Genomic DNA, 21,955 nt, shown 5'->3' with positions numbered 1-21,955 from the left:
TTCAAAACAAAGCATGTTTATTAAGTGGTTTCCTTTTACTTATTTCTCCCATTTTTTTTTTAAATAAATAAAACCTTCAGACACACACAAGTGAAACACATCATCCTTCAAAGTGCAGTTACATTTCCACCCCCAGCTCCCGCTAATCACATAAAGCTTTGTCAAGTAACCAGAAAGACTCCAAAGGCAGCCCTCAGCCCCGGCCCCTAGCGCTGAATGAAGCTCTGTGTGCTGCCTAGCTAGCCAGAAGCCTGCACCTTGTGGCTGTTCAAGGCTGGTTTGCGAGAGGAAGAAAGTGGGAAGTTTTAAGATGCATGGTGTGAAACAAAACCAACATCCCAAGAGTTTGTTACCAGAGTTAAGTTAGTTACTTTGGGAGCCTTAGAAGGAAGGAGGCAGGTTACAGTCGTGACTGATGGACGAGGGCTGCTGCTCAGTCACTGCTGTGAAGCTGTGGGCTGGTCAGGGATACAGGACAAGGGCTCAAGGAATTTGCCAGAAGTCACAGAGTCCCTTCCCCCCAACCTGCACCAGGCCCAGCAGGAGAGCTGACACAACTCAGCCTGTGCTCCAAGCACACCAAGTAACAGAGGGAAGAGAAGGAATGATGCTGAGTTCCATCTGATGCAGTCCCTCTTTCCTGCTGTTTTTAGAGCAGATCACCGTTCTGACCAAGGGTGCTGAGCAGCAGTATGGGCACATACAAGTCAGTTTAGTCCTTGCAGGCTCATAGAAAATCTCCGTAAATAAGAATTGGTGCTACTTAAACCACCATGATTTTGACCTCATCATTCTCATCAGCACGGTAGAAGAACGGAATGCAGGGGTTTTCCAGCAAGGAGCCCGACCTCTCCTGAGGGTTCTGGATTTCTCTGAGAAGCTGCATTATTTGCTTTGCTGTAGGGTCCTCTTGGCTTGGCTGAGCAGCTTTAGCGTCAATAGGGTAGAAACCGGGTTGATGAAGAGCAGCAGTGTCTTGCTCCGCTTCATCTGCTAAATTCACTTCTCGTAACCCTGTAAGGCACACACAAGACACAGCAGGCAGGTGACTCCTCCCATCCATGCACAGAGACCTTGGGTTATTCCATTTGATCTAACTTGTCCCGTCTCCAGCTTACCTTCTCCATCAGTAGCGTTCAGTTCGATGCGCCTCTCCACTGGCAGTGCGTTTTCATTCTGGCTTGCTGACAGCTCTGGGTTTTGAGCAGCTTCTACATACTTGCTGTACCACTCGTTTCTTTCCTTGACCAGACGCATCACTAAATCCTGCAGTTCCAGCAATTTTATCTGCACCAAAGCAAAGGAAAACTTAAGAAGCATGCATATCCCCGTGGCCACAGACAGTAGCTACAGCTTGCTGTTTTGCCACTGTTACAACTTCAAAATTAAAGCCAGCTGAAGAACAACATAAGAAGGTTTATACTGTGCAGGAGTCCCTCAGGCCTGCCTACAAGTGTACACTGTGTTTGTTGTACTACAAAAGAGATTCCTTACCTTCATCTCTTCCTTATCCTGAGCCAGCCTGCTGATGTACTCTTCTTTCTCCTGGTGCCGCTGTTTGAGGATAGCCCTTTGACTCTGGTATAATGCTATATACTCCCCTGGAACGCAACAGAAGCATAAGGAATAATGAGATTGTTGTAAAAGCCTTACTGTGAGCATAAACTTGTGCTGCATGAGGATCCAGCACAGCCAGCCCTGGACTGGAAGCCTAGCCTATCTAGGTAGCAAGACTTGAACTGCTCGGTATGTGGCAGACTCAGCTCCAAAAGCTCTAGCTTGTGTTGTGTAAACATACCAATGGTGTCTGTTTCCCCAGACAGCTGTATGCAGCGATGTTCCAACTCTTCTAGCCGTTCCTTCAGATCAGCTTTCTCCTGTATCAGATCTGTGAAACGGGACTGAACACAAAAATTGGTATGAGTCACCTCAGCTGCTCACGTACGGGAATAGCCATGTTAAAGACAGAACCCTCCACTCACATCAGTCTGAGCCTAGGGAACAAATCGTGCTGCCTTTACAACTACTACTGATTTGGAAAAAGGAACAAAGCTACAGAAGGCACAGCAAAGCATCTCTGAATTTTGGGAAACAGAAGACTGAGGGAACAAAGTGCCTTCTCATTGCGTGGCCAGCACAAATGTGGTCACACTTAGTCTGCAGATCTTGGAGAGCTCTGCTTCATCCCAGCAGGGTGAAGGTAGTCTATTTTTCAGCTATTTCTTTAAGAACAGACCATAGCTGAGTGTTAGGCCCTTACAGTCTTTGGGCAGGGTAGGGGAAGCTCTCCTATGATGAGACAAGTCGTGAGGAAAGCCTCTTTTTAGGAAGTAGCTTACCATGGAACATCTGCTACTTATTCCACTGCAATGTATGTGTGCTTCAAGAGTCTGGCACTGGGTGCAAATCTAGCTAGGTGAGGCAGAGGAGCAGAAAGGAGATCCTTTGCTTACCTGTAGTTTCTCCATGGCAGTTTTTAAAGCCTCATGAACCTCCACTGGAACACTATCCATAGTGGAATCTGGAAAGGACAGTTGTAGTTTACAGTGCCTGCTTAAGTGCGATTCATTCACAAAACCCATAGGTCTGTTTCAGAGAGGGTAGGACCACGGTGGGGTACATCTCCATACCCAAACTGCACAAAATTTACCTTCACTCATTGTGATGTTATGCTGCTGCTCCTGCCGAAGAGCTGCTATTTGCTGCAGGAGGTTTCTGCACTGCTGTTTCTGAGCAGCCAACTGCTGCCTCATCTCTTCTCGATCCTTCTCCACTTGGGACATGGCAGACGTCAAGAAAGTCACCTAAGGTGAATTGCAGAGGACTCATGTTAGTGATTGTCCTGTGTGAAGTGTGATCAATTGCGCATCTCAGGGTAAAGAGAATAACAGAAATTTACCCCATTTTATTTATGGATAGGAAACCCGTAGGACTAACCCAGGCAGCAACTACTGCATGTCTTCTCATTCTCAAGTAGCACAAATCATTTCTTCGCTGCAGGTTAAACCTGAATTCCCACAAAACTGTTTGATCACAGTATTTTCTGGTTACAAGTACACTTACAGAAAGAATTAGTCATGTTCAACACCATTTCCAAATCACCTTCCAAAGTGAGGAGAACAAATCATTACAATAGTTAGAGGCACTGCCAGCTGAGTTGTCTTTGTAATTGAAACCATTGCTGGACTTCCAGCTTGTTTTTCAACTATACTGTAGAAATCTTGTTGGTTCTTTTGGTGCTGTGAAAAAGGGACTGTAACACTTCCCTGTGCCTCAGCTGCAGGGATCACAGCTGATAAACAACTTAAAACACACTGTGGAACCTCTGCAATTTAATCTGCCTCCTCTTCTAGACATTTGCTCACAACTGAGAACGAAGGCTTTCTACCCACCATTTCTTCATGGCTTTCAAACTTCTCTGGGATCACAAACGAAGGGTTTTTCATTTCTTCAGACATCACTTCACTTTCAATTCCATCCCCTGTAAAGGAAGGGAGGTGAACAAAGAGGTAATACTCCAGAGAGCCCAGCTCCACCTCCCGTCCCTGGAGAGCAGCTGAAGCTACGCACCTTCTAGTCTGTGCAGCATCTTGCCATCCAGCTCTGCTGCTAACTGACTGATCTGGGCCTGCAGCTCTTTGTTTTCCTTTGCTACAGCTTCCAGACTTTCCTGCAAGACAGAAGCAGAACATCAGTGAGAAAGTCCCTCACCAAAACCTGTACAAGCCAAACTGAAAACAGTCACTAGCAGTAGCACCACAAAAACAAACATACAAACAAAAAGCCACCAGTGCTTCTGCTCCAGACAATTACCATTCGTCTCTAATTCACCTCTATTGCACAGGATGTAGTGTAATTAAGCATCTTGCCTCTAGTCTTTCCACTTGCCCATCTTCATTATTACCTTAGTCTGCTGCAGTTCCTTCAGGTGCATTTCCACTGTCACCTTGCCCTGAACTTCCTCATGCTGCAGCCTGTCCATTAGCTGTGTCTGAAGCAAGTACTGCTTTTGCAGCTCCTCCTTCTCAGCAGCCAGTTGCTGGTATGCCACAGTATACTGCTGTAAGTGGCCATAGTACTGGTCCCGCTGCTCCTGCAGAGCCCGAGCCTCCTGCGTTTTCACTTCCAGCTAACAAAACATGATAAAACCATCAGATCAAATCATTTCTGCCAGAAAAGATGATGACTCGTGTGGCATGATCCAAACTGTCAACGCTGCCCCAAAGCCACCAACAAGGCAGGCAGCCACCATCTGTCCCCACATGCTGGTCCCCCACATCAGACAGCAGATGACACGGGAGGGCTCCCAGCTTGATCGTTAACAATACCAATTTCCATCTTTCCATCAAAGTTTGGTAAAGTTGCCAACTCTCCTTTGCATAAACTGCTGCACACCTGCCCTGCCATCCCACTGCTGTTGCTTACCGTCTCTTTGAGCTCCCCCAGGTTCTCCTGCAGCTGCCCAAGCTTCTTAGCCAGCTCCTTCTTCACATGTTGCTCTGACTGCAGGGCACTTGTAACCTCCATGTTTTCATTTGTCTGCAAGAATTAAAACCACTGTAGAAGGAAACTGCCCCAAAAGTATATGCTCTCATAAATTAAATCAGTAAAACATGTTAATTCCTGATACAGTGGGATGCCATCTCTTGTGTTGTTCTGAGCTGTAAATAAGGGCAGTAATTAACTTTAAAAAAGGCTGAGAAGATGGGAGAAGAGCAAGGGGAGGGGGAAATCAGAGCTGGGACAGTGCCAAGAAGGGCCTGGCACACCACACAGCCTGTCAGATCCAAAGCAGATGGGTAACATGAACATCCCAAATAAAGCAGTAGACATTCAAAACCAAGAAGACAAGTTCAGAAAGATCTGAAGAAAAAACAGTGACCAGACTATGCGTTATGTGCCAGGACCCCAAAGGGGAAACTGTTACACTGAAAGAAGCAAGAGTAAGAATTCAGCTTCAGGACAGAAACAATGACAGCAACAGGACAGCAGACTATTGAGAATTTCTTCTTCATGAGCAAAGCTGGAAGAATACTTGGGAAAGAAACAGCCTGACTGCCAGCAGAGGAGAAGAAAAAGGAAACAGCTCTGGGCAGAGATATTGGTTTGTTTGCCAGAGCACCTGAGAGAGTAAGGAATTACAGGGCACTTCCTGGTATAGCAATACTTAGCACAGAAAGCTGAGCACTCATAGCCCCAAGGGACAAAAGGCAGATAATGCTTCTGACAGTAGTTTTTTTTTTTACATCTGTGCTACAAAAGGATTGCACCAACGTGGGAAATAGTGAGAAACGATTCATGAAAAGAGACATACCAATTTGACAAACCCATTCTGCAGCTCAGCCAGCTGCTCCTTCAGCTCCCGATTTTGGCTCAGTGCCCTGCTGATTGTGGCCTTGTCACTCTGCATGCTCTCCAGGATCTGCTGTCTGTCCACAGACTCCTCATTGTAGCGCTGGACTGTCTTCTCGAGCTCCAGCAGCCGCTCCTCCTGCTCCCTGTTGAGGTGGCTCAGCTGCTCGTTGTCACGGACCTGGGCCTGGTATTGCCCATGCAGTTCCTCCTTCTCGTGCTGCAGTCGCTGGATTTCTTCCTGCAGACTCAGCTCAGCTGCTGTAGGTCCCGCTGGTAAAGATGGCTCAACATCCATGGGTTTCACAGCTGAGGAGAAAGGGAATCAAAAGCAGATCAGTCAGAGGGCTGAATCACTTGGGAAGCACACAGAGCTATGCAGAACATATCCCAACCTGCAGGACTCTGTGACCCAGAAAGTACCACCAGCTGCAGTATCCAGAGGAATGGGGCATTGAGAGGAGCAAAAGAGCAAACCACCCCAAAACCACACAGTGTCCTGCTGCGTGCTGCTGACTCCCTCTCTCAGCCCCAGCAAGAATCCGGCCTGCCCAGCCTCATGGGCCTGACAGTACAGCCAGGCAGATAACTAAAGACATAAACCATTTGCTAGTCAGCTACTGGAAGTAGCTCGCCTGCTGTCTGCTAGAATTAAAGGTTTCATAGAACTACCAGTCTTTCAGCTCTCTTCATGATTTGAGAGCATCAGATCTACTTGTACATGCACAAATACTTGCACAGTGGGGACAGAATTAACCTGCTGATACTCTGCAGTACAAAACCCCACTTTGGAAGTCCTACCTGATTTGCTTAGCAGCTCTGTAACACTGCTTTCCAGCTCTTGAATTTGGGCCATATGCTTCTCCTTCTCCTCTGCCATTGTGCGGACCTGCAAGGCCACACAAGCTCAAGTTAAAACAGTGCTCATGGTGCACTTACACCTGTGTTCATTGGAAGTAGCTGTGGCACTGCCTGTGAGGTTACCTGCTCAGAGAGCTGCTGGACTCGCTGCTGCCAAATGCTCCCCTCTTCCTTCAGCTTCTCTACATACTGATCTCTTTCTGCCTGGAGCTGGTGAAGAGACTCTGAAAGCTGGTAAAAACAAAACAAGGAAAATTGTACCAGCTGAATAAATTAAAGGATGGCTGACTTAAGGGAGAGCACAGGCTGTATTCTGCCACACGCATTTCTTTACAGATTTGGATCATCAGTGTACTTAAGATATTAATAACTTACCTGAGCAATCTGGGTTTCCAGGCTCGCCCTCTCTTCCAGTGCCACCTGCAACTGCTGGTTTGCATCCACATTCCCTGACTGATTTGAGAACTGCCCACAGAAATCAAAAGGTTATGGCAAAATGTTAATATTCCATTTCTGTCTAGCCTCTCCCCTGATTTTAGCCTGCCGTTTGATCCATGTTATAGCCATCCATAGTTCTTTAAAATGTTTCAACTCCGTGTTGATTGAAAGAGAAGTGGCATCTAAAAATCAAAAAGCTGTGATTTTAGCCCTGTAAAACAAGCTGAACGAGGCAGCCCCTTGCTTCCATTTTACGTTTACTAATTTTTAATTAAGAAAATGGGCTTTTGTCAAATCATTTCGTTCAGAAACTTTGCATTTCAAGAGTCTGTGGTACAAAGACAGATCAGATGGTATGAATACTTGTGAACTTCAGGGTTGTCAGATATGCCAGTCTATGTCGGTGGACTAAACAGCAAGGCAGGTACAGGTGAGACAAAATATTTTTCCTAGAAGTGTAGCAATTGGCTTTATTTTATGGGTAACTTAAGCCACTGACTAAAAACAAAATTTTAAAAAGTGAGCAGTTTCTTCCATTGTGGGCTCACCTTAACACTGAGCCTGCTCTCTAACAGTGGCTCCCTTCAAGTTGTCATTGTCCATTTCACCTCTTGGTAGGATTGGTGCAAGCATCTCTACTCAACTTGTTTCTCAGTGACACTGAACAACAGCTGAGTAACCAGAATAGTGAACAGCAACAAGAAAAGTCACTGTATTTGCACACTTGTATGTTCAGTCACCTTCTCATCCCATGTAACATTCTTTTAGCAGACTGGTATCACAATGTCTTTCAGTCTCCTCCAAGTCCTTAAGAGCACAGCCTTCCTGCTCCTTAGAGACCTCACAGAAAACCTTTTCCTAACAGGATGGGATGTTGTGCCTGCCTTTAAGATCAATATTGCCCCCAGTGTCCAGGAAACAAGTCTTAAAATGATCAGTGTGATCTACTCCTATGTCCCAGTAGTGTGATTACCTGCTGAATCATCAGTTCAGCCATTTCCAGTTTCTTATGTAAATCTTCCACATCCAACTTCATGGCTGAGTTCTCAGAAACCAGGGAGCGGAGTTTTTCTGACAGCTCTGAGTTCTGCTGCTTTATTTCCTCACTACCTTTGCTGAAACAAACACCAAAAAAAAAAAAAAAAATCAAGTGGCAGCACTGTATTTTCTATGTGTTTGCAGATGCCCGTGTCATTAAGTTTACAACAGCTAGAGTCATAGAAATGTTGACTGGAAGAAACCTCTGCAGGTCATCTTGTCTGACCTCCCTCTCCAAGTGGGACTATGCTACCACCAGATCTTGTTACCCACAGCTCTGTGCAGCTGTTGTGAACACTCCAAGCACAGAGACTCCACAGCCTCCCTGGGCACTGTGTTCCATTGCTGTATTACCCACCTCATCTTTTGGTTTTTTAAATTATTATTTTTACATTGAATATCTGGCTTCCCAGCTCATCAACCGTAGTCAAAGCCTCTTCCTACTCTTTGTGACTCTATTGAGAAAAACTTTGGAATAATATGCAAAACAGGCTTACCTCTGTTTGTACAGTTCTAGTTTCAGGTTGTCTCGTTCCTTCACCAGCTCTTTATTATGCTGGAGAAAAAACAAATGTTTGATTCAGTTAGAGACTTTAGCCATACAAATAAAGTGTTCAAAGATTATCTTCTTTTACCTTTAACAGATTAGCTAATGCAGAAGAGGTCATAACTTGAGCAAAATCCCCAGCACATCTTCTTAGAACCTCACCTATCACTATAGTTGGCTGGCTAGTGCTGCAGCTCATTACACCATAAGACTGCACAAAGGATGGATTTGCCAGGAATTCATCTGCTCAGTCTTTCTGAACACAATGCTACTAACTGATGGTGAGGTTATTTCTGCCAAACTTCTGGATGAGTATCAATAGCAAAGTGCCTGTTTGATGGAGACCCTCCTGGGAGGAGGTGTCAGAGATTCTGCTGTGTAGAGCTGGCAAGACTCATGTGGAAAGGTGTCAGATCTGAAGACAGCCACTGGACCATATGATTAGTGGTCACAGAAATCTGAATGAAAGGTTTGCCTTGATGAGAATACAGGGCTTTACAAGGTTAATTAACAATTAACAAGGTTAATTTCAGCCTCTTCTCTAAGCAGGGACTACAGACTTCATAGTAGTGTAGTGCCAAGCAACTAGCCAAAAGCAGAGCTGCTAATGAAGCATAACGAGAGGCGGTTCTTACCTTCTCTGACTGTTTTTGCTGCATAGAGATGGAGGACAAGGTGCGTTCCAGCTCTGCTACCCTCTGGCGAGATGACTGTAAACGGGCAGCAAGGTCTTCAGCTTCTCCTAAGCGAGTCAGAGCAGAGTCAGTTGAGACTAAACCACAAAGGGATTATTGGAACAGGCTAAACAGCACTTTCTGCTTTATCAGCAAGCTCTTAAAACAGCACAGAGCTCTGTAAATTGGTAGACCTGCTTCCACTCCTGGCAGTATGGGTGATTCACCAGCAACCTTGGGCAGTAAAGCTCTCTGTCAGCAACTACCTTTCTCAGTTTTAGAGGGAGATGACGAAATGTCCTTTGCAGAGCAAGAGGCACTATGTTTTGCTTTTTTTTTTTTTTTTTTTTCTATGAGGGCAAATTGCTCAAAATTTAGTTGAGAAAGAAAGGCCTGAGTAAAACTGACATTAATGTGACAGCTGTGTGGGAGGAAGGGTGATGAAAGGGAACAAAGTTTTAAAAGAATCTGAAGAAAAGTGAGAAAAGAACAGTTTGGGGTAATCACCAGGCCCAAGCAGGGCTGACAGGGCTTCAGTGATGCACAAAAGAACCTCAACTGCCACGGGATTACCATGCTCCAATTTGGGGGCAGCTACGATGACAGAAGCGGTGACGGTGCCAAGTATTTCTCATTAAGGAACCAACGAGTGCTGTGAGCTGGCAGCCAGCAGCCATCATGCCTCTGACTTGAAATCTATGGTTTAACCAACGGCTCAAGCTGGAGTGCTCCGAGTCAATTACCTGATTTCTGCCGTGCAGCCTGCTGAGTATGTCCAAGGGCTGTCTGCAACTCAGATTTCTCAGAAACTAGGATTCCAATCGTCTGGATATGAACCTTGGAGAAAGAAAAAGGAGCTCAGCGCAGGAAATCTTTGCTCGCAACCACAACATCCCTGCTGCCACAAAGGGATAATTCAGTGAGACAAAGAGCTCTTGCATTTAAGTACAATCTAGCTAACTGGCTCCCCGTTCTCCTGAAAGGATGTTGGCTTCCAAGATGAAGAATGAGCGCTCAGTAATCCAGAAAAGGACAGCAGCCAGGTCATATTACTGTAGTGAAAGCTCTGCCTTACCTGTAGCTGTTCTCTCAGTGCTGCTTGCTCTTTAGAAAATTTCTGTTCAAACTCCTTCTTTTCCTGTATAAACAAATGATGCCTGTTCAGCACAAAATTGTAAACCCCTCTTGTTTTACGTCAAAAAAAAGCAGTGATGCATTGGTATTACTTCCAGCACCCAACGGTATCATCATTTTTAAAAGCCATACTTCAGTCTTCCATTTCTTTAACTACTTTATTGGTTATCCATCCTAGAATGACAACAGTAGGTTCCTTATGCTGGCTGTGTTTGGAATGCAAACTACTGACGAGGCCGTAAACTGTAATCTGTTGCTTCCACTGCAGCCTTCCAATACTTGAGCATTTAAATCTTAGCTTTCATCAAAACAAGCAAGCTATCTGCCAGGCCTAGCCTGTGAAGTCAAATTATTCAACTCTATGCTACAAACAGAACCGACTCCAGGATGATCTCCAGGGAAGTGATGGAGTCACCATCCTGGAGCGATTTACGAGATGTCTGGATGTGGTGCTTAAAGGCATTGTTTAGTGGTGGGCTTGGTAGTGCTGAGCAGATGTAGGACTTACTTGATGATTTTAACAGTTTTTCCCAACCTTAATGATCCTGTAAGACAAGATCACATAGGCTGGTGCCACAGTCCGCTATGCTTTCTCCTCTTCGGAAGAACAAATCTATTTCTATCTCTATCCAAAAATAGGATACTTTACCTTCTCCAGCTGATTCACTGCTTCTTGGTTCTGCTGCTTCTACAGAAGAAAATGGATGCATCACTATTAGAAGGAAATATTCTCATACTGCTGAAGCATATTTTCACTTAACTGAAGTAGGATACATGCCCAAATTAATGCAAACAGTTCCCGTTATCTTTTTAGGTAGAAGACTAAGAAGATCATCTTATCTGTTAAAATAATAGATTTGGGGCTTCCTTCATGAAGATGCCATGCACGTTTTTCATTGCTCAGTACATTACTGCAGTTATTCACCAACACCACTACAAAAGCCATGTATGCATCTGAGCATCCACCAACCTCAGTTACGCTTTCACCCCACATCTACGACATTAATCATAACTCTGATGCATCAGGATAATGACCAAAAATGCATTTAAAAAACCCAAAACCACAGCACGGTGTTGTGCTTCAGCTGAGACCTTCAACTTTTATCCCATGTGGCAACTGGCCTTTAAATCATGCAGAAGTTCACTTATGCTGGCAGGCTCCTGCAAAAGCTGGGATGAAAGAGCTGAAGCCAAATGCAGAGAAAGGGCACCATCCTGTCCCATTTTGGTCTTGTGGGTGAAGTATTTGAAAGCAGTGGCTGCACACAGTGCATCTTTAGATGTGGGGAGAAAGAGACCAGAACTGTCAGCTGTCCACCGGGCTGCCACAAAACAGTGTGAAGATGTGGGTGCAGTGGAGCATTTGCTACTTGCTGCTGTTGTCCTTGTGGCAGTTGCTCACAGATGCCTCACATCTAAGCTAGTGCATGGTGTATTTCCCCTTTCCAAAGGACAGACATTAGCACATTCTTACTACGTCAGTTTCAAGCTCACTTTGAAACACGACTGCAGCTGGGAAGCTGATGAATTTGAGGTTTGGAGGCTAAGAACACCAGCACAGAACACAACCAGAACAAAGAAAACAAGACTGCAAAGGCAGCAAAGGGCCTGTGTAATTTCAGACAGTGTTTCATGTGCCTGTCAGAAAGCAGGCAAACAAGGCACTGCCCTCACTACCAGCCACCCCTGCAGCCCAGCTGAAAGACAACAGAATGGAACCAAAAGAACTCAAAACCAAAAATAACACAGGAGGGGTTGTGGGGTGCACTGGGAAATGATGGACTTTGGAAAAAAGAGTGGTGTGAGAGGAACAAAATGGGGAAAAGGATTTCAAACCAAGAAAGGCTCTTTTCAGACCAAACAAGTCCACTTAGCTACATTTCTTGCAATGTTAAAGCTGAAGGCTGAAAAGCAGCAGCAGGAATCCATGCAAGCCAAAGGACAAAGCAGTTCATTCATAGTGCCAAGAGAAGCTGAGGATATGATCAGAAACCAGCCCCAGGCTCTCTCTCAGACCTATTGCTCCCACTCTGCTAATATATTTAGAACAGCATCACCACCTGCAAAAATAGGCTTTCACACTGCTGCCAGCACTAGAATTCTGTATTTCAGGGATTCAGACCAGCCCAGCAATAGTTGTTTTATCAGGATGCTTATCTTCCACAGAAAACACGATGAGAGCAACAGAATAAATTTAAGAGGAAACAGCAGAACTGTGCTTCTTGTTCTCAGATGAGCTAATGCATCCATAAGTGGCCTGAGACTTTGATCTTCCTAACAGGTTTCCCACACAGCCCATTTTGTTCCACTCAAAGTGCTGTGAAAGCAGCCTTCCTTGTGGTGCTATAAGAGAACCCATAACCTTGCAGACACCCAGAGAGCATGGAGGAGCAGCAGAGACAACATCAAACTGGTTGGTTGGATTGTTTCTTACCAATTCCTCTATCTTTGTAATGAGCTGTTTGTTAGTTAGATTGCTGGAATCTAGGGCTACTGCCAGCTCCTGGTAACGTGTCTGATGGGCACATGCAGGCAGGAGAAGAAGGAAGGGGCAGAAAAGGAGGAGGGGAGGAAAAAAGCAATAATTAAAAAGGACAGAAAAATAAATCATTATCACAGTTTGATAAAATCAGATTTCCCAAATAAATCTACAGATCCAACAAGAGTAGCTGGGACATTAACTTACTTGTCAAGTACTTTCTGCTAAGGCATTTTTTGACATAAAAGTGAATCAATACTAAGAGTTGCTCTGAGGCCAAACGATCCCAAGCCCCCCAGAAATACCTCAGGTACCTTGGAAATACTCCTGCTGACCACAACTACCTGAGTACAGCAGAAGGCAACACTGAACAACAATGTATGTGAGCTGTGTGTTCAGTTAGGTCTCATTAGCACAGTCCCAACAATTGGCTTAGACTAGAAAATAAGAAAATCATAGGCTCAAGACAACTTACTTCCATTTCCTTAATATTAGTGGAAGAAACACCACTTTCCCCATTCACATATGATGTAGACTAGAAGAAAAATAGTCAAGTCAGTCAGTGTTATTCCCCCAGGCAATAAATCACTATCAAGTAAGAACTGACTATCACAATACTTGTTATAGCACATTTCACTTCCAAGTACCACAGGCAGCCACAAAAAAAACACTTTCCTAGCTAAAGATAGATGCAGACTGCCCCTGTGGCAAGCTGATACGAATTAGGCAGACTGACTTCAGATTCTTTGCCACTAAATCAAGACTACATCTTTCCATGAATACGTGCTGTTCATTCACCCACTCTGCTCTTCTTCCTACTGCAGAAATTTTAACATTCCTAAAACTGGAAGTTTAGCTTCTCAATGCTTCAATATCTCATTGTTTAGTAGGACGACTGCAGACATCTCTGACACTGAAGAGTGTTTTCTTAAGCTGGCTGCTTAAAGATTCGCATCAGACCCCAGAAAAATTATTAGGACAGATGCACCAAAATGAGGCTGTACCTGAGAAACCAGGCCATTGAGTTGTTCAGACAGCTGGCGGAGACTTTCTGTTGATGACAGAGACCTGGAGACAAAGAAAGGACTTATGGTGAACATTCCTCCTAGAGAACTGCTCCCATCAGTAAGGCAGCGGGGAGTAGTAAAACTTTTATCTGTTGGACACTTTGGGATCCTGCTGCAAACACAAACACTCACCTGTTCTCATCCAAAGTGTTTTTACGATCCTCAGCTTCATGAATCTGTGGATTAAAACAAAAGTTTACAAGCCTGTAAGAAAAGCTGAGAATCATGTTTATGAATGTGTCCCTAAGGCCTGACTACATCTGGGCTCAGGTTCCACAGCACCTGTAATTACTGCTTCCCAAAGAAAGACCAACTTAAGAAAACCAGCTCATTTTCCATCTTGCCCATAATTTCTGAGCACTGAGTGCCTAGCCTTCTTGGGATTAAGAGGCTTAAGTGTTACTGGCTTTGTATGTGCTGTTACCATTTATCAGAATAATCAGCTGTGCTTTGCTGGAAAAACTTCAACAGAATCTTTATGCAGTGAAAGGAAATGCAGATTGCTCCAGCTAGCTGGAGATCTTCTGTATTATTAAGAGTGCTTTCTGCTAATTAAATAGGAGAGAAGGGGAGGAGAATCGCAGCTTTGGAAGCAGCAGGGATGTGTGCATCCTGGCACCCTCCACTCTCACGGACAGATGATGATTATGGAGAGTGGAGAACGTAGTATATTTAACGGGAGACAACGTGAGCCAGTTATGGGGATTGTCTTTCTCAGAAAAAGATGGCTAACCAGTGTGGAGATATTGATGATGACTCACAAACCTGTGTCAGCTGCATGCCCCCAGGAGCAGGCAGGACAGAAGCACAGGTAGGCAGGCTGTTGCTGTTAGATAGCACGGGGACATCGGCAGCAAGCTGGTCAGCATTACGAGTGGCAACATCACTGTCAAAGTATGCCTGTCACAAAACACACCACAGGAATTACAGCCTACGTGCAAAACGAAGGAAACACACGTGGACACATCACCTTGCAATAGGCCTGTGAGAAACACATGTGAACAAAGTCATGGAGAAACACATGGAAGTGAATCTATGTCCTCCCCAGAACAAATTGCATCAACCCACAACCAAAAGTCATCCCAGCCCTACGTCCTGCTAGATCCAGTTTGAAGAACTGTCCCATCACCACAATCACTTCTCTAGTGAGGGGGGACAATATCTCCCTACTCTAAGCTCACACGCTGGATTTGCTGCAAAGGATTTGTTAAAAAGTGAGCAGTGGGCAAAGCCAGATGGCATCACTGCTGTGTACAGCACTGCCCTTCACATGTCTCTGGGGAAAACACTGATCACTGGGTGCAAATTAAGGTGGGAGAGAACAGGCAAATGACTGCTTGACAACCAGGTTAGTCAAACTCAAACAGCAAGCTCTGAGCCAGACGTTTAGAAACAGGACATTTGGGAACAGGCCAAAATGAGCCCGGCTGGGAACAGGTGCCCACAAAGCTAGGAATCCCACAGCTACAAGAATCTAAATAGAAAAGGGCCTAAAAACTATTCCTGGACAGTGATGAAGGCTCTCATCCAGCATTCGTGGGAGGATAAATAACAGCTGACAACACCTCCACCAAGCCACAGCAAAATGGACAATTCCATCCATCCTGTCCAGCCACACAGGGAGCCATACAAACCCAGAGCAGCGTTCTGTTGGTTTATGGCAAGTAGTTCTACTTCAGCTCTGATAAATCATCATTTAATGGCACTACAAAGCAAACAATAGTCCTTCAGCAGCCAGCCCCACCAATGCATTGCAGTTCTCTGCAAACCCATCTGAAAGAGTTCCTTTTTATTTCAGTCGCTTCGTTCTTGGCAGTCTGCATGAAACAAGAACTCTCTGGGCATTCCCTATTTACCTGCTCAGCACTTCATTCATGAATCAAGCAGCCACGGGGTTACAGCAATAGTGAAGACAGATTTAATGAGAGTAATGAGCTGGAAAACTGCAGAGGGGAACAAATGGAACTGCCTCCATCATTTTTCTGGAGGACAGACACGTGTGCTCTCAAGGAGCGACATATTTTAGGGGCTTAAAGGAAAGCCAGGAATTCCCTTGCTTATGTCAGGTACAGGTTACTTCGCCTCTGTTTGTTCAGGCTATCATAAATGTAGAACATCACGTGGACTTCTGCCCAGAACATCTCAAAAACACGTCCTTCATTTGTTCTGATTGGAACATTCTTTTCGCTTAACACTTCAAGATGCAAAAGTCAGCAACACAACCAGAAGAATGCCTTTCTTCTGCCTCCACAATAAACAGTTTTAAAGTAAATATATAATAAAATAAATATGGAGTATATATAATAAATACACATACAATAATAAGGAGCTCACAGGAGGTCCTCCTATCACTTAAGCTCTGATGGCACACAGCCTACGCCACAGGATCCAGTTAGCACCTGAACACATTTCCATTGCTCACTGGTCTTCTTCCTGCCCTTCCTTCTCCAGGAGTGAGGGAAGACACTCAAGCCAGTAAATGCTGTACTCGAAATACCTGACTTCCTGCCTAAGCATATTTAAAACTGTGGTAGTTGCCAGACTGTACATCGCCTGTTCATCACCTGTCATAAAATGGGCGGCTGGAGTAAACTACACAGTTTGCTCAGGGCAGGCATGAGCAGAAACTTGCCCTTCAGAAGCACAGCACTGAAGGAAATAAAACAACACAGACCAGGAGAAATACAAATTAATAAGGCACTACTCCTTCCTAGCACAGCATCTCTCAGCAGTTAACTTGGTTTGCAGCTTCACCCCAAACTCTGTTCTGTTTTTCCTTACAGCTCAGCTGTCTGAAGGATGTGCATTGGACATGGTTAACTTTTTTGCATTTTTAGACAGAAAACAGGAGGAAACAAGCACTTACAAGTAATGGAAACGCATGTTAACAAACAGCCCCGTGTTAATAAAAACAGCCACAAAACACAGCAGACATGCCAGAACAAGGCTCCATCCGAAATCAAGGTCAGTGTAAACAGAAGCTGAGCATGCAGAGGGGACAGCGAGTCACTGAGAGGGACACGGAGCACTGCCTCACCTTCCTTTTGTCCAATGAGGGTATGGCTACCCCATTGGAGCGGTTAAGGTCTGACACCAGCACCTTCAGAATGTTCTGAATCTAAAGGAGGCGAAAGAAAAGTGGAAAAGAGAAACGGCTCAGAAAAGGACAGAGAGAAAAACGTCCATCAAAGGCAGCCAAAGAAACCGGCATCGTGCTGCTCCTGAGGAGCTCATCTCTGAACGGCAGCTCTGGGTGCATCCAGGGTTGCATTACAGCTCTGAATGCCCCAGCACTGCTCCAGCACACACCCTGACTCACAGACTGCTAACACGGGCAACTCAACCGCTCACGTTACGCTGCATAACTCTCTTCCAGTCACAGCTGTGCTGTTTGGAAACCAAAGCACGAGGCAGAGGGGTTATCTGGGAGAAGGAGTGGGACGCTCACGTTCTCTGGAGACTGCCGGTCATCGTTTGTGGGAGTCTCAGGTCTACTTCCTTCTTTAGTTTTTCGTTTTTTCTTGGCTCCCGCAGTCGCTCCAGGGCTGTTCTTCTGCTGATACTCCTTCAGCTGTGGGGGGAAAAAAAGAATAACCTGAAGTCCAAACAGAATATGTCTTCTGTGAATATAACGTCAACAAGAAAATGACAGCAGAACACTGGACAAGAAGTCAGCTGAGCTGTAAGAACAAGAGAAACTGTCCTTAAAGAGCTCCTTCTCTAGGAAGAAAAATGTACGTATATCAGAAATAGTTCAGGGGCTCTGAAAGTGAAGAATGAGAGTGATGGGTCTGCGACGAGAGACTGAGAGCTGTCAGTGTTCAACTTCAGTATCCAATTGAGGAAGTGCCCAGGAAACAACCTGATACTGCAAGAAGAAATACTTGTAAGTCTGTAACTAACAGCAATAAGGAATAAAGGATAATAACACGGAATGCAAACTGGAAAAGCAGCGTCTGGTAATAAGATGTAACAAGAACACTGAAAGGACTGAAGAAGGAGAACAACAACCTTCCAGATAATGCACTGATACCGGCACTGCCACCACCGCGGGCCGCGGGGAGGAGCAGCAATCTGCGATGGATGCCGATTTAAAGGCAGTTTTGGCCAGGCTCTGAGCAGCCCGGGGTTCCGATGCTCCGGTAGTTCCTGCGGCCCCGAGGGCGGCCATGGAGGCAGGGCTGCGTTTCCACGTCAAGGTGAAAAGCACCGGAACGAAAAGGATCCTCGGGAGGATTTCAAAATGGAAGCCCGAGCTGCTCCAGGGCACTTTCCTATTCGTTTGACTTTGACACAGGAGGGCATCGCGCCGGGACGGAGCGGGCCGAGCTGCCCCGCGAGAAGGAAAAAAGGGAAGAGAAAGGGAAAAAGAAATGAAAAAAAAAGGGAAATAGAGATATGGAAAAGAAACCCAAAAGGGAAAGAGAGCGGCAGACACGGAACGCAGGCGGTGCAGCAGCGCAGGCCCGGCCCCCACGGGCCGCCCCCACCGCCGGGCGCCGCGGAGCGCTGCGGGACCGGGCCGGGCCGAGCCGAGCCGAGCCGAGCCGAGCCTCCCCGCACCACTCCGGGCTTCCAGCACCGCTCCCGGCACGGCTCTCCGCCCTCACCTTCTTCTTGGCCGCCGCCAGCTTGCTCTGCCTGCTGCCGTCCGCCATGTCCGCCCCGCGCCCGGGCCACGTCAGCCGCCGATCGGCGCGGTGCGCTGGGCAGCCAGGCTCCGCCCCGAGCTCCCGCCCCACCCCGGGGCCGGGGGGCGGCCGCGTTCCTCCGCCCCGCTCCGCTCTCCGCCCGGCCCGCTTCCCCCGCCGCGGGGCGCGAATGGCGGCCGGATCCGCCCCGCGCCCCGGCTCGGGGCCCGCCCACGGCGGACGGCTGCGGGGTTGCGGTCCCGCGGACGCGGCGCCGGGTCGCTCCGCCCCCGGAGCGCGCGGCTCGGGATGCCCCGCTCCGCCCCGCGCTCCCGGCGCAGCACCGCCCCGCTCGGGCTCCGGAGGCAGCGCTCGGCCCGGCTCGTCCCGCCGGCACGGCGCGGCGCCGCTGCGGGGAGAGCCGCTCCTTCCCACGCGCCGCGCACCACCTCGGCGTGCCCGGCGCGTTCCCGGCGCGGCAATGCGTTCCACGGCGCCGAGAGGGCACGGCCGGGCCCGGGACTACAACTCCCAGCGTGCCCCGCGGTGCCGACATCCGGTTCCCGGCGTGCCCCGCGCCGTGCCGGCGGTGCGTGCGGGACGCGGCGGTCCTGGCGGAGCAGCGCCGTTCTCCCTCGGGGCGCGTGGCGCCGCCGGCGCAGCGGAGGTAGGAGCGGTTCCGTTCGGTTCGGTTCGCGCCGTCCCGCAGCGCCCCGCTGACGCCGCCCTGCGCTGACGCGGGGCTCCCCGCGCTGTTTCAGGGCTCTCGGCGGCTCCCGGCGGAGCGGCGGTGCCGGTTTCAGACCCCCGGTAAGCCGCTCTCCCTCCCCATTCACCCGGCGGCTCGCGGTGCCGTTAGCGGCCGCCGGACGCGTTCTGTTCCCGCAGGTCCCGGCCGCACCGTCGCACAGAGCGGGCGGAGAAGCGCCGTGCGATGACATCGAAGCGCTGAAGGAAAAGGACCGCGCTCTGGACCGGGAGATCGCGCAGCTGCTGTCCGAGTACGGCCCGCGGGGCTCCGTTATGGCCCGGCTGGTGGCGCCTTACTGCGGCCGTGCGTTGGGTTACGGGGCCCGTGAGCCGCAGCACGGAGCTCCTTCCCGGTTGTTTTTCCTAGGGCTTGGTTGGGAAGGCTCTGACCTCACCTGCTGCGGTAACGATGTGTAAATTGGGAATTAATGGGGGTATTTTTTAGCTGATGTCAGCACACGTTGTGCTAGCAGAGCTGCTGATACAGGTGGGATCTCAGACTGAGGCCATGGATCGCACCGCTGCCCAGCCCGGGCCTGGATGAGCATTTCCTCTGCTCAGTGTGGGGCGGTGTGCACTTGATTTGAATGAAGATGGGGGGTTAATCCTAGAGACATGAAGGCTGGAAAAGAGCTCTTCCATCCCAACCCCGCTGTGCCCACTGACACATCCCTCCATGCCACGTCCCCATGGCTCCGGAACACCTGCACTGATAGGGGCTCCGGCACTCCCTGGGCTGTGCAATGCCTCACTGCTCTGAGAAGGCATTTTTCCTAATATCCAACCTAAAAGTCATTGTTCTAAACAGAGGGGTTTTACCAGGCTGCGTCTGCATACCTCAGCTATCCTTACACCTTTGTTTGGCAGTGGTTTTGTTTTGTGGCTTTGTTACAGAGGGTACAGCGTGGAGGAACTGGAGAAGCACATCTCTCTGCTCCATGAGTACAATGAAATTAAAGATGCTGGACAGATGCTGCTAGGCAAACTGGGTAAGGAAAGGAAGGCTTTTAAAGATCTTGGTGAAGTAAATCTTGTTGTATATAGAGACACTGATGCCATGAAGGCAGAGCTTGTTTCAGTGTTAACAAAACAAAGTGGTGGGGGAAGGGGGCACAGCTGGAAATCCTTGGTTCCTTAGCTGTGAGTGCTTCTGTGGGATACTTAGAGTCTACTAGCAGGAAAACACAAGTCTTTTTCTGACTTATTTGCTGTCTTCTTAATGAAAGCAGTGGAATTTCTTTCTTTTCTAGCTGTTATCCGAGGAGTTACTACGAAGCAGCTGTACCCTGAGTATGACCTGGAGCTTAATGACTAGCATGGGACCCGCAGGCTTGCTGTGACCTGCAGACATGACTGTTGCAGGGCCGTTGTGTTTTGGTGTCATACCCGTTTAGAGCCATCATAAGCAGCATGAATGCTGAATTTGAAGAGATTTTGTTAGCAGCCACATTTCTCAGCAGCTTTGGAACGTGCAAGATATGGATGATACCAGCTCATTCCTGTTTGTGGGAAAGGGATGTTGAGTCTGTGAACTTTGGGATACTTTCAGTTTACTCTGCTACCTGAGAAACACTATTTCTAATCATTATTTTTTAATTGGAATGGTTGTAATCCAAGGTTGATGCTAAAGTTATTCCCAATGAGCCTTTGCTTCTCTGCAGCATCCAGGCTCTATCTGGGTGTGTTAACCTGCAGGTGGGGCAGCCTCTGGATGGATGGAGGAAGTCAGGGAGCACCGTGTGTGATGATGTGACAGCTGCTGTCAGAAAAGCCATTGGGAGAAAAGAGGACCAAAGGCTGAAGTTGTGATGGTGGTTTGGTTTTTGTTATGATTGGATCTGGAGGAGTTGGAGTGTTCAGCAATTTTGTACTTAACTGCTGTAACGTCCAGAGGTTTTGTATCATTTCTGAAGTAAACAGAGCATTGTGTTGAACTGTCTGACCTGAATTAAAGCAGCTACTGCACCCCTCAGTAATTCACTTTGAGAGCGTGTGACTCATGAAATGAACTTGGGAACAAATTCTTCAACTATATTCTATTCTGAAACAACTTTAAGATGTGTTCTTCAGATGTTTTCTGAGGACTTAATGGGGACAGTGTGGCAGCACTGCTGCTGGGAATGAGAGCTGCAGAATTACATTTACTCAATTGTAAATGCAGAGTCACTACAGTGAAAGTGAGCAGTGTCCTAAGCACAGAGTTATGCTGAGAGCAGTGTGTTTCAGTGTCAGCTCTTAGGACTGAGGGTGACTGTACAACAACCCAAGTTTGGCTGCTTTGTGCCAACTGACAAAGTGCTCTGCCCACAAATGTTGTTCCTGCTTCACTCAAGCCAACGTCCTGTCTGTTTCTACTTCCTAGACCTTCCAAGCAATTTTTCCCCCTTGCTTTCAGTCAGGCCTGTATTGCAGTCTATTCTTCGTATTTCTAAATTTGAAAGAAATTAATCTCTCTTCACAGTGCCTGGATATCAGACAGTGGTCAAAAAAGCTGCTGCTGAGAGCACAGCAATAAGGTGTTCAGAAAGGTTTTTTTTCATTGGGAAGTACATACATAAATTCCAGCACTTTGTGCAAGGTGTAAGGCACGTGGGATGAAGCACAGCCCACTGCCCAAGTTATGGAAGGTTATTTAAGGGCTGTGTTTCCTTTCCCCCCCACCCCCTCCTTGTAGAAGCACTGGGATTAACGCAGTCACACTGACATTCTGTCTGCTTAACCAGTGCTAGTTTTTGCTTCAGTTAGCACAAGAGAGCTGTTGGGGATGATGTCCTCATCTCAGACCGTTGTCCACAAAGGATAGATGCACGCAAACCAGCCAGCCAACAGCAAACTGCCCTTGGTGAGGCTCTGCAGTGGGCACAGAGCAGTGCTGTGTTGCTGCTATGCCCCACTGCTGCCTTGGCTGCTGTCTGCAGAGCAGGGAGACCCAGGACAAAATGGAAGGGTTCCAGGCTCTGAGTTAATAGCTTCAGGGACTGAGC

General features: G+C 47.4%; 2 protein-coding genes across 8 annotated transcripts; one reads left to right on the top strand and one right to left on the bottom strand.

Annotated features, from left to right (window-relative positions):
• On the bottom strand, positions 1–18,335 carry GOLGA2 (golgin A2). Of its 5 annotated transcripts, XM_085239194.1 has the most exons (28): positions 18,201–18,335; positions 17,039–17,161; positions 16,628–16,708; positions 14,356–14,490; positions 13,723–13,766; positions 13,528–13,591; positions 12,999–13,058; positions 12,479–12,559; positions 10,694–10,732; positions 9,986–10,048; positions 9,654–9,747; positions 8,872–8,978; positions 8,187–8,245; positions 7,625–7,766; positions 6,589–6,678; positions 6,337–6,444; positions 6,154–6,241; positions 5,315–5,661; positions 4,426–4,539; positions 3,905–4,129; positions 3,571–3,670; positions 3,393–3,481; positions 2,651–2,804; positions 2,454–2,521; positions 1,799–1,901; positions 1,495–1,601; positions 1,119–1,287; positions 1–1,014 (listed from the first exon to the last, which is right to left on the bottom strand). In XM_085239194.1, the coding sequence occupies exons 1-28, from the start codon at positions 18,246–18,248 to the stop codon at positions 764–766; spliced, it is 3,153 nt and encodes a 1,050-aa protein (XP_085095320.1). In that variant the 5' UTR covers positions 18,249–18,335; the 3' UTR covers positions 1–763. The 5 variants fall into 5 exon arrangements, with proteins under 5 accessions (XP_085095320.1, XP_085095319.1, XP_085095321.1 ...); XM_085239193.1 differs by lacking the exon at positions 12,479–12,559; XM_085239195.1 differs by lacking the exon at positions 14,356–14,490.
• Positions 17,157–20,951, top strand: SWI5 (SWI5 homologous recombination repair protein). 3 transcript variants are annotated; one of them, XM_085239210.1, is made up of 5 exons: positions 17,747–18,888; positions 18,983–19,031; positions 19,110–19,222; positions 19,866–19,960; positions 20,222–20,951. In XM_085239210.1, exons 1-5 carry the CDS (start codon positions 17,834–17,836, stop codon positions 20,284–20,286), a joined length of 1,377 nt encoding a protein of 458 aa, XP_085095336.1. In that variant the 5' UTR covers positions 17,747–17,833; the 3' UTR covers positions 20,287–20,951. The 3 variants fall into 3 exon arrangements, 2 of the variants coding, with proteins under 2 accessions (XP_085095337.1, XP_085095336.1); XR_014887250.1 differs by having other exon boundaries at positions 17,562–18,888; positions 19,110–19,960; positions 20,222–20,370; XM_085239211.1 differs by lacking the exons at positions 18,983–19,031; positions 19,110–19,222 and having other exon boundaries at positions 17,157–18,888.
• Positions 20,952–21,955: the final 1,004 nt, after the last annotated feature.

Source organism: Meleagris gallopavo, chromosome 19, assembly GCF_905368555.1.
Source record: "Meleagris gallopavo chromosome 19, MGAL_WU_HG_1.1, whole genome shotgun sequence".
Lineage (NCBI taxonomy): Eukaryota > Metazoa > Chordata > Aves > Galliformes > Phasianidae > Meleagris > Meleagris gallopavo.
The sequence above is the reverse complement of the archived record's forward strand: the minus strand, read 5'-3'. Positions and strand labels throughout refer to the sequence as shown.

Excerpts from the sequence above, each read along its gene's own strand:
- SWI5 (XM_085239210.1), top strand. The coding sequence starts at position 17,834 with ATGGAAGCCCGAGCTGCTCCAGGGCACTTTCCTATTCGTTTGACTTTG. Across the intron at positions 18,889-18,982 it reads GCGCCGCCGGCGCAGCGGAG|GGCTCTCGGCGGCTCCCGGC; the intron begins GTAGGAGCGGTT and ends GCGCTGTTTCAG. Across the intron at positions 19,032-19,109 it reads GTGCCGGTTTCAGACCCCCG|GTCCCGGCCGCACCGTCGCA; the intron begins GTAAGCCGCTCT and ends CTGTTCCCGCAG.
- GOLGA2 (XM_085239194.1), bottom strand. The coding sequence starts at position 18,248 with ATGGCGGACGGCAGCAGGCAGAGCAAGCTGGCGGCGGCCAAGAAGAAG. Across the intron at positions 8,246-8,871 it reads AGCAAAAACAGTCAGAGAAG|CATAATAAAGAGCTGGTGAA; the intron begins GTAAGAACCGCC and ends TTTTTTCTCCAG. Across the intron at positions 1,288-1,494 it reads AGGATAAGGAAGAGATGAAG|ATAAAATTGCTGGAACTGCA; the intron begins GTAAGGAATCTC and ends GCTTTGGTGCAG.